The following is an 11,548-nucleotide window of genomic DNA, read 5'->3' as shown; positions in this document are numbered from 1 at the left end:
GTGAACTGCTCCTGCAGGACCCGAGGGTCCCCTCAAGTATTTTCAGAGCCCCAACTGCAGAAGTGGGAAAGGGAGACTCTCCTCTCCGGAACACACACCCCCACCGGAGACGCTGAAGGTCTGTTTGTGGGAGAAGTTTCTGACTTTACCTGGAGCTGAGTCAATCTGGAGAGCCAAGTGAAATACAGGGGTAGAGAATGCAGCAGAAAAAGCCTGGGAGCTCGTTGGGTGCCCTCGCAGCTCATTCCTGCCTGGCACCGCAGGGATCCATCCCAAGGGCACCCAGAGAAGCAGGGGCTAAAACGCCACAGGGAGAGGGAACTCTCTAGCGGAACGCTGTAACAATTTGAACAGGGTGAGAAGCCTCCTGGCCGGACCTCAGGGTAGGGCACAGATCTGGTGCGCAGACTCCAAAGGCGGGGATAGAACCAAGCCCTCTTCGTTCCCAGCTGGGAGGCAAGCAGCCTCATGCAGATTTTCAAGCCCCTCTAGCCCTCCGTCTGGAAACAGAGACTCAGAGCTGGTGGTGAGGAGGCACAGTGGGAGTGAAAGCAGCCTTTTGATTTGCGTGGGAGCTGGGTGAGGCCTGTGACTGCCGGCTTTCCCCCACTTCCCTGACAACCTGCATGACTCAGGAGAGGCAGCCATAATCCTCCTAAGTACACAATTCCCGGTGACCTGGGAATCTCACCCCTATCTCCAGCAGCAGCAAGACTTGCCCAAGGAGAGACCCATAGACGGTTCACATCACAGGTCTCTGTGCAGACAACCCCCAGTATCAACCTGGAGCCAGGTTGACTCACTGGGTGACTAGACCCAGAAGAGAGACAATAATCTCTGCAGTTCGGCTCACAGGAAGCCACATCCACAGGAAAAGATGGAGCGTACTACATCAAGGGAATACCCCGTGGGACAAAAAAATCTGAACAGCCTTCGGCCATAGATCTTTCCTCTGACAGTGCCAACCCACGTGAGAAGGAACCAGAAAACAAACCCTATTATTCTAAGTGAAGTAACTCAGGAATGGAAAACCAAACATGGTATGTTCTCATTGATATCTGGAAGCTAAACTAGGAAGATGCAAAGCCATAAGAATAAAACAATGGACTTTGGGGACTTGGGAGAAAGAGTGGGGTCGGGGGCAAGGGATAAAGACCACAAACATGGTGCAGGGTACACTGCTCAGTGATGGGTGCACCAAAATCTCACAAGTCACCACCAAAAAACTTACTCATGTTACCAGGTGGTATTTGGTTACATGTGTAAGTTCTTTAGTGGTGATTTGTTGAGAATAACATTCTTGTCTTTTTTTCTTTTTGGGGAAAGAAAAAAGACAAGAATGTTAATAGTTGCTTTTCCCGAGTTGTGGATTAAATCAATGTTTCCAAGGCCCAACTGAAAACACATAAGAGGTAAGAGGGAAGTGGTGAGGATGTGGAGAACGAAAGCTCGTGTCCCTGTCAACAGCATTCAATGTACTTTTAACACTAGGCAGGCTACACAAAATGGTTGGTAAGCTTAATGGTCCCTGGATTTTGTGACTGTTTTCCTCCTTGTGCTTTTGGATCCTGCAGATGTTCTTTTTGTATTTCTGTAGTAACGATGTAATAATTTTGTAAACAGATTTGTTTAAAAACTCAAACATGGCCGGGCACGGTGGCTCACACTTGTAATCCCAGCACTGTGGGAGGCTGAGGTGGGTGGATCACGAAGTCAGGAAATCGAGACCATCCTGGCTAACATGGCGAAACCCTGTCTCTACTAAAATACAAAACACTAGCCGGGCGTGGTGGTGCGCACCGGTAGTCCCACCTACTCGGGAGACTGAGGCAGGAGAGTCACTTGAGCCCGGGAGGTGGAGGCTGCAGTGAGCTGAGATCGTGCCACTGCACTCCAGCCTGGCGACAGAGCAAGACTCCGTCTCAAAAACAAAAAAGCCTCAAACATTTACATTAGTAAGATTCTGAAAAAGACCTTTATTTTTAGGTTACATTATTTTACGCAGGAGGAAAATGGGGCAAGGTTTTGACAAACTTGTGGTATTAATGAAAATCTGGGTCTCACAAACTAAGGCAGAAAAGACGAACATTTAGGCCGCAAGCCATGGTGGCAGAAGTGTTTATATTGTAATATAAGGGTTTATAATGTAATAGAAGTTTTACAGTGCTGTCCAAGGTGTACCACTTATGTGTGGAGGCCTAAGCAATCTTGGTATCTACAGTAAGTAACTGAGGAGGTGAAAGCGAATATTTTAGTGAAATGAACAGGAGAGGCTACATAGATGGGCAAACTTTACCAGTGCAGATAGGATGGTGAGAAATAAGAAACTAGGGCCTGGCTCTGGTTGTTGTTCAGGCTAAAACCAGGTAAGTTAAGACGGGAGGACACCCAGCTGTAGATATGCATGGGACACAAGAGCCAGGACACTCAGGACTGACACAGGCTGTGCTACCATCAGCCACGTATTCATGAGTTTGCTCAGAGGTCCTGGAAGGTGAGTTGTGAATGTATACAGTGTGTTTAACACTTTCACACATCTTTACACCCAGGTGAAATGAACAGTATTCCCCACCTTTATCACCAATGACACAGGTTAGATGGTTAACAAACCCAGGTCTAACTTCAAAGCCTGTGCAGGACCCTCCTCGGGGCTGGAGACTTAGTTATTAACCCTTTAAGCCTAAAGAACATGCTTTTCCCACTTCTCTCACATCCCCATTCTAATAGAACAGGTATCAGAAAATGCACCTCATGCCTTAGAAAGCTACACAAATAATCAACAATCCCTAATTCATAAGAATGTCTGCAGTTTAATTAGGGAGGCATAAGCCTTATTAGTTGACTAAAAAAAAATTAGAGCTCTTAACTGAAGACAACTTCTCAGTAGTTGTTTATTTATTTATTCATTTATTTAGGTAGTTTGATGTGTACATCTTTGCAAAGGGTTGACTTATAAAGACATACACTGAGTTTACAATTTGTAGCTCAATATATCTTCAAAGAAAATGGTGGTTGTTAGTTATTAAATAAAACAAGCATTCGTTCCTGCCATTTTAATATGTGCAGGGTAGGAAACAGAATAGACAGTTGTGAGACTGTCATGACGTCCATGAACTTTAGAATGCAATTAACCCAAGGAAGCAGTGACAGTCAATGCAGCCCCACTCCCACCCGTGAATTGTCTTTTTTCCACAGGAAACATCAAACCTCCCCAAATATAATCCTCTAGGCAGAGGTCACTTATTAAATTCACAAAGCAGGTGCAAAAAAAGAAAAAAGAAATTGAGACAGATGAAATAATTGAAAAATTCTATTTATTAAAATTCAAGTAGCTAAACTACCTCCTAGGTGAAATCAGTGAAAACCCTCACACACTGCTCATTTAACCTTATTTCAGTCAAAACTCTAACATACTTCCCATCTGGTTTCCATTTTTCAGCAAAAGCAAAAAAAGTTAGATATGGTCAAGTATTAGCAGAGAAAGAAAAATAGCTACAAAGTGGCAGCTGTCAGGAAAAAGGGAAACAGCTACAAATCCAAGTAGAACTAGAAAACAGCCGTGAGAATGTGGAAAAGCTACCAACCTCTCACTTTTATAGAGCCACAAAGGAATCACTGTGTAACTGATGTTCTTAATGACGATTCCAAACTATCAAGGTTATACTGTATTTGGAATAACTTAATGTAGTAAAGTCTCTAGTACATATCAGAAATATTTTTATTCAAAATTAAAAAGTGCTATGTTCAAAAAGATAAGCTTTTGTTAGTTGATAGATTTCCTCACAAGTCATGTTGAGCCTCATTCTTCAACAGCACAGAATAAGCCAATTTTATACAAGACACAGATATATGAAAACATAAATAACTTTAGTGATTTATGGTAAATAAAAAGGAAGCTTGAATCTGTGATTGAAAAATAAAAATAATTACATATATTTCTACAGAGAAAATACAATCACAAGTTTCAAGAGCGTAACACAAACTAACTGCTGTCAAAATAAATATTTAAAGAAAGCAAAGATGAAACTGCTTAATAAGTCAGGGGAAAAAAGGAGGGAGGGGTGATAAACCAAGATAACGAATGAAGAAAACTGAGCAGGAGACCTCAAAGGTGTCTTTACCAACAGGAATTCAGATGCATGGAACAGACACAAACCTGTCTCAAATGTGACCTATGAGACAATAGAAAGTAACTTGAAGTCAGTTCTAAATAAAAAATGACAACCAAAATCCCAGAGAGTCTTAAATTATTTAATCCAGACATTATCTAACCCCTCGGATTTTTGTTTGGTGCTATGGTGTTCATCATTCTCCATCAGAATGAAATGTGGGACAAACACATTACTTGTTACAGAGAGCGTTTCAGAGCTAATTCATCCAGCAAGGTCAGGGTCAAAAGGCTATTTTGTTCACACAATGTATTTCTTGATATGAAAAAACAACATGTCAAAGAAAGAATTAAAGCAAAATATATTTTCAAATGATAAACAGAATCTCAAACTTTCAAGTAATTACATCTTAAGATGCTGATGAACTTCAGAGATTCTCAGTGTTTTAAAACTAGGGATATTCTATTTCAGTAGTTATCAATCTGTTTTCTTCTGCTCATGAGGGACCAAACTGGAAGGTCTCTCAGTGTCTCCTTCCCCAAGCCTTTAATTGTTTAAGTATATCCAATGTCTAGGAAGGAATTATTAAAGAATTCTGTTTCTTAAAAAAATGTTTTGAAATAATCTAATGTATCCTTGTCAATTTGCGAATGAGAGCACCCAAAGCAGAGTAACCTCTCCCAGTCTGGCCATTCTCAGGGGTATCCTGCCCACTCACTGAGGCTTTGCCTATTTGATATTAGTAAGCCCTACCCCTCCTTTTGTATGATCTGGAAAAAATCTATTCTAAATCAAGTAATCACCAACTTCTGCTTCCAGGCCAACCTAAAAACTTTAAAAAAAACTTTACAAAGGAAGAATTTAAGACCTTCAAAATTATTTTAGAAGTACCAACAAGGTCTACCAGAATAAGACTGCTTCTTAAAGTAATGATGTTGGACTGACAATTTGCTAGACTAGTCAGACCTTCTAAAAACTGATACTAAAATTTGTTAAAATGTTCTAAGTATATACACATATGTAGTAGACAGAGTTATAAATTGACAGTTATAAGCAAATGTACAGAATGAAAATATGTACCATGAACTCAGTATTGATTTTTCCCACCAAAAAAAAAATGTTAAGAATAAAATCATGATTTCCTGGTGAATATACAGGATAAAAAACAAGGAAAAAGTGTAGAAACAGACCACAAATTAAATTATAAAGGAAAAAAGAAAACACAAAATAGGATAAAGACAACTGCAGATAGGAGAATTTAACACTGGTGGCACATTTAAGATCAGATACTCTCTTTTCAACAAAATAAATTATTTGATAATATTCTCTGTTTACTAAAAAAAAAGGCAAGCTTTTTCACTGGTGGCAGGTATAGATTTTAGTAAGTAATGATATCACTTGTCTATTTAACCATGAGTCTAGTGTCCTCTCATTAATCTTTGATACTCAATAATCTGAATAGAAAGACATGATGAATCAAAAAACACACCAATTTTAAAAAGAAAAATCCTTAAAAGCAATTCCAGCATCTAAATGGTAAACACAAAGTGAATTCCTAATCTGACATTTGACTTTTTTTTTTATTCAAAGATAAATATGAATGACTCTCCTTATTTGTAAAAATGTGAACAATTAAAAACAGTACAACGACAGGGTTCTCACAAACCGTGCAAGTTGAATTTGAAATGTTCATCTGTTATAATATTCAGCTGTCAAGAGGAAGCAACTCAAAGGACATCACACAGTCTATAAACCAGCTTGAAGGAGCCATCCACACTTTGCCCTGACGAACCCTCTCTGGGTGATAATTAGACAAATTCTCATAAATGATATACTGGGTGCAGAAGCGCTGATCAGAATCAGGTCTGGCATGGTATGCGACTGTATTTATGGTCTGAGTCACGTCACTGTCTGGCTTGGGCCTTCTACTGAGGATCTGGCCCCCACCTGCAGTGACGAGCTTAATAAGGTTGTCCTTTGGATGGTGTTTGAAGGTTCCCCCCAAATAGAAGTAGCATCCATCAAACAGCTTTGGCAACTGAAATAATGAGAAAACATTTGTTAAAGGCAGATCAAAATACAGTATTTAAAAACAATGCATATGAATGAGGAAAATAAAAATACAGATTTGAGTATCCCTTACCTGAAACATTTGGACCAGAAACATTTCAGATCCAGAAAGTTTTGGATTTTGAAAAATTTGCATATACATGAGATATCTTAAGAATGTATAAAGCCTAAACACAAAATTCATTTATGTTTCATGTATACCTTATGCACAAAGCCTGAGGTAATTTTATACATTATTTTCAATAATTTTGTGCATGCAACAAAATTTTGACTGTGTTCCGACTGTGACCTGTCACATGAAGGGTGTGGAATTTTCCACTTGTGGCATCATGTCAAAGCTCAAAAAGTTTTGGATTTTGGAGCATTTTGGATATTGGATTAGGGATGCTCAATCTGTAATAATTACGAGCAGCTATGAAGCTACTTAATGAGGTATTGGGATAAGCTATATTTCAAGCGTACTAACTGGATCAAGAAAAATACTTAGGCAACAAGGGCTTCCTATTTATAAGTTCTTCCCAAAGATTCAGTGCCTATCTCAGTTCCTTTTCACTCTTCTAAAATTTTAGATGTGCTTGGTATAAAGAAAAAAAACAAAACTGTTCTTCAAACTTTTTTCATCAGGATGTTTATGCTTATCTGGTGGGACTTAAAGCCCCCAAAATTCCTAGCTTATTTGAAACAGGCTTCAGATACACCAGGCTAAATGTAATTAAATTACAAGAGTAACATCTTTTCCATGAACCTTTATCCAATTCTGCCCATCCACATTCATCCCTACATATTACCAACCTAAGGTATTCAGGGCAGCCACGATGGGAGTGTGCCCTCCATGGTTCCAGAAATGTATTCACAGGGCACAACAGATTATTGTAGTGAAGCTAGAGGTCCAGTTAGCTATGAAACATACTTCTGTGTGCTCTTTGGAAATAAAAAAGTTTCATAATTCCCTTCTATGGAAATTGTCTGTCATTTCTAATATTCTTATCTCTATCAACAGGATAATGCAATATTATCCATTAACACTGCAATATGTGATCATAAAGACATATGGTAACTAAATCCGAGCAGCAGCTGTAAGTCTTCTTTCAAGCTACTTCCTGTATCTGAGATTTGCCTCAGATTCTGAAAGGTTTATGGGAATGTTCAAGATGCCAAAAATCCATTAACAGTATGAAATTATTACCTTCTGGATTTTATTGCTCATCGTGATCATCTTTCAGAATCAAGTGCTTGAAATAAGCACAATTAAAATTTTAATCAGTCACCTGCAGTTGTTGAAAGGGCAGAAGTTTTTCCTGATGGTGATAATAATAGTATGTCATAATAAGAACAAGGAAAGTTGTATTAAAAGAAAAATACCAGCTGTTCTCTGTTGAGCCTGCTTCTCTGTGGACCTTCAGGAATTTCGTACTTTTCTTCCTGTTCACATACTTTTCTTTGTAGACATGCTTTTACCCCTGACAAAAACACAAGAATTAAAGCAAAATATTTATCAAGTGAGCATTATTTCTCTCATTAAAATTAAGCAATTTATCTAAGTGGTTTTTCTTCTTCATGGTAGTTTTTAGGTAGTATTCTAAAATACAAACAGAAACCTTACTTTATCCCAAAATAAAACATAATAAAACTGGTTTTCCATATAAACAGATGATTTTAAAAATTCTTTGGAGGATTAAACAATAAGTTAGTACTAAACACTAACTGTAATTTTAATTTCCTTTCTGAAAAACGTAAGCCAGGATACTATTTCAAACACAAAAAAGTCTACATTTTCACTCATAGCAATTATCTAAAATTAAGGTGAATAAAAAAGTCCATCATGCAGTCCTGCCCACAAGAACCTCAACTGGGCACTTAGCATCTACACTGATCTGCACTGCTCATTTTGGCAGTTATATGTCTAATCATCTGTTAAACTGTAAGTGATTTGACATCAGGGAATGTGCATGTAGCTCAGCTAGCCACACAACAGGGGCTCAACAGCACTTGCTAAAATACACAAGCAGAGCCTGGGATATGTTTGGCATGTGACAGGTACACAATTGAGGTCGCCAGTCTAGAGATGATTTGGCTGGGCTTTGCAGGAAAAAAAGCATTCTTTTGATGGCTTAAGTCTGTTCACAGCTTTAGGTTAAAAAGCAAGAGCAATAGAGACAGCTCAGCCTGGCATGTTTAGAGTCATTCCACTGCCTGGCACCTGGGTGGGGAAGCCCGAAGTAGGGCCATTGGCTGGCAGCCAGTACCAATTGTCTCGTTAGGTTCTAGAAATGAAATGAATCCTCAGGATGCCCAGAACCCATCATAAAAGGCAGGACATGGTCAGCTTCAGCTAGAGACGACATCTTGGATATTGCCTGTCACCATCAACCAAGGGCATTGGTGGCATGGATATATATTTATCATGCTTCTGTTCTGATGTCACATAACTAAACTAAATTTGAGATTTGGAGTGGAAGGACTTGGCTATACCAAATACTTGTTCTGGAAGCTTCCTTGCCTATGGAAATAAAAAATGAAAACAATGTTTTTCACAGGGCTTCTGTGGATAAAATGCAAGAAGCGTTCTAGAAACTAGATACTATAATGAATTGTCATTACAAAAACAAATCCTACATACAATTTTTTTTATTTGTCTTTGAGACTGTTTTGCTCAATACCTCATTTTATCACTGAGGTAGGAACCATAATTATTCACTTATGCATTCTTCAGAATTTCATATACTCTCCCATAGAACAGGAGTTTTATAGCAGAGGGTACTGGCAAAGTGGGAACAATAACTCAGGTCTCTCCTTCACTGTTTAGTGTTGTTAACACAAAGGAAAAGAGTTTTTTTTTTAAATTCACTAAGGACACAGCATTAATAGCCTATATCCACACCAATAAAAAAAATTATACAGCACCTGTAAGAGTTCAGAGTGTTACACATAATTTTGAATATCAAACTGTTATATCCTGTTATCACTTGGTATCTAATGGCTTAAAACCAGAAAAAAAATATATGGCTCTGTAAACATATACTATAGATTGAGGATTAGACATATATGTTGGAAATATACTACAGTGTTCTGGATACCTCTTGAAAAATGCTAGTGATAAAATTCTGTGCAGCTGATTCCTACTATTTCAACAGTAGAATGAGTCCAATACAGGAGTGGAACCCACTACTTGGCGTGTAAACTATGCATATGCCTGGAAAAGGGTTCCGCCTTTTTTCTGGAGACAGTCTTGCTCTATCACCAAGCTGGGGTGCAGTGGCACGAACTCAACTGACAGCAACCTCTGCCTCCCAGGTTCAAGCAATTCCTTTGCCTCAGCCTCCCAAGTAGCTGGGACTACATGTGCGTGCCACCACACCTGGCTAATTTTCGTATTTTTAGTAGAGAAAGGTTTCGCCATGTTGGCCAGCATGGTCTCGACCTCCTGACCTCGTTATCCGCTCGCCTCGATCTCCCAAAGTGCTGGGATTACAGGTGTGAGCCATGGTGGCCAGCTTCGGGGTTCCTTTCTTAACTGAAGTGTGGCCAAGCACCAACAGTTAATCTGCTACACAGAAATGTCTTGGGATTGCATCTGATATAAACATAGATTCATTTGTGTAGGAGTATAAAATGTCTCTTGACCTATAATGATTATCTTGAGAGCAAAAACTTATACTGGAGAAGATAAACAAAATGCAATATTTTCCAAGAGTGAGTGACAGTCCACTTTAGACTGACACTTTATAGCATAACCAGTTTTAAATTTTCTTCATTATTACTCCAAACTGACACAATAACAAAACTCTATCTGTTTAAAGGAGTCAATCTACAGAATTTGTTGTAAGTGACATAACTGAAAAAACTGGTACTTTCTGAGGAAAAAAAAAGTGTTTGAGCCCTGTTTATAAAACGTTTTTATTCTAATCTTGAAACTTAATTTTTAAAAATATCTAGCATCAAATTACTTGAGGTAGAAAAGGCCCTTAAAAGCTAGTCCTACTTTCTTGTTTTATAGATTTGCAAAGTCAGGTGCAAAACTATGAAGTGACTTACTAAGATCACTAACAGCAAAGCGTAAGTGAACCCCTTTCTAAAGCAACAGACTCCCACTTTGGTGATCTTCCTATATTATATTTACAGGCCAACATCTGAAATGCTTGGAACCAGAAGTGTTTTAAAATTCAACTGTTTTTTGGATTTTGGAATATTTGCACATATATAAGGAGGTATATCTTGGCAACAAGACCCAAGTCTAAAGAGGAAGTTCATTTATGTTTCATATACGCTTTATACAGATAAAATTTTATACATTCTCTGTAATAAGTTTGTGCATAAAACAAAGTTTTGTCTGTGTTTAGACTGTGAGTCATCATGTGAGGCCATGTGTGTCGTGCTGGCTAGTATTTTAGAGCATTCTGGATTTTTAGATTAAGAATGCTCAAACTGTATTAAACACCTCTTATGTACAAAAGAGGCCATACTCTCTTCCCAAAGAAGAAAATTCCTGCTGTTTACTGTCACTTTGTTTCAATAATCTAACCCTGAACTTTCATTAAAATTACAATGCTCTATCTCAGACTGCTTAATTTTAAATAAAATTTTATTGCTTTCTTTTCCTCTATCAACAAGCAATTCATTATCAAATTTAATTTTTCAAGCACATTTGAAATTACATACATGTTTTAAAGATACTAAGGATGGCAATGAGATAATCTCATGTTATACATAATAGCAAGGAAAACTCCTTACTCCTATCCAGAAATTCTAAGAACTTCATATTAGGTAAATTTCTGTTACAAAGTCAGTTAAAGAACAAAGGTTAATAGCTACACACAGACAAACATGAGAGGATTCATTTTTGAGATTCAGTTTTTCTCTCTTTTCCAATTTAAAATGGCTAACCTTTCAAAGAACAACAAATGCGGGAGCATATTTGACTGTCAGAAAGTTAATTAAATATTTTTATATTTCACATTTATTTCAAATGTTAAAAGGCTTTTTGAATAAAAATGTTTGAATGCAAAGTTGTTTCTAAAAATAATGGAGGACCAATATATCTTAAATATTAGAAAAAAAGTCAAAAATTCTGGAAGTATTAATGATTTACATGTATTAGTGAAGTATTCAAAAATACTGATAAAGCAGGAAATAATACACAGCTAGAGTTTTAGTCATTTATAGTTCTTATATTAAATAAACATAAAATGGCAATATTAAATATGAAAAGAGAAAGCAGAGTATCATTAAGAAAATATGGAGTAAGTTGTTCCGCTGTTACTTCCCTGGGTAGAAATTGAACCTGAGTAGAATTTATCTGATTGTATATGAGTTTCTTTTACACCTGTAAATACTATCATACAGAATTTTCCTCTTATAAATTGTCATTA

General features: G+C 37.7%; 1 protein-coding gene across 3 annotated transcripts in view; it reads right to left on the bottom strand.

Moving 5' to 3' along the window:
• Positions 1–1,956: 1,956 nt before the first annotated feature.
• The window catches only part of BARD1 (BRCA1 associated RING domain 1), an 87,508-nt gene continuing 77,916 nt past the window's right edge, over positions 1,957–11,548 (bottom strand). For all 3 annotated transcript variants that reach the window (XM_032278312.1, XM_032278310.1, XM_032278311.1), the window contains 2 exons: positions 7,542–7,639; positions 1,957–6,147 (listed from right to left, as the gene is read on the bottom strand). In XM_032278312.1, coding sequence (XP_032134203.1) covers positions 5,815–6,147; positions 7,542–7,639 — 431 coding nt within the window. In that variant the 3' untranslated portion in view covers positions 1,957–5,814. The remainder of the gene's footprint in view (positions 6,148–7,541; positions 7,640–11,548) is intronic.

This window comes from Sapajus apella, unplaced genomic scaffold (genome assembly GCF_009761245.1).
Source record: "Sapajus apella isolate SASKATOON/1434 unplaced genomic scaffold, GSC_monkey_1.0 scaffold10, whole genome shotgun sequence".
NCBI classification, from domain to species: Eukaryota; Metazoa; Chordata; class Mammalia; order Primates; family Cebidae; genus Sapajus; species Sapajus apella.
Note: the sequence above shows the minus strand (reverse complement) of the source record. Positions and strands in the feature narration are given on the sequence as shown.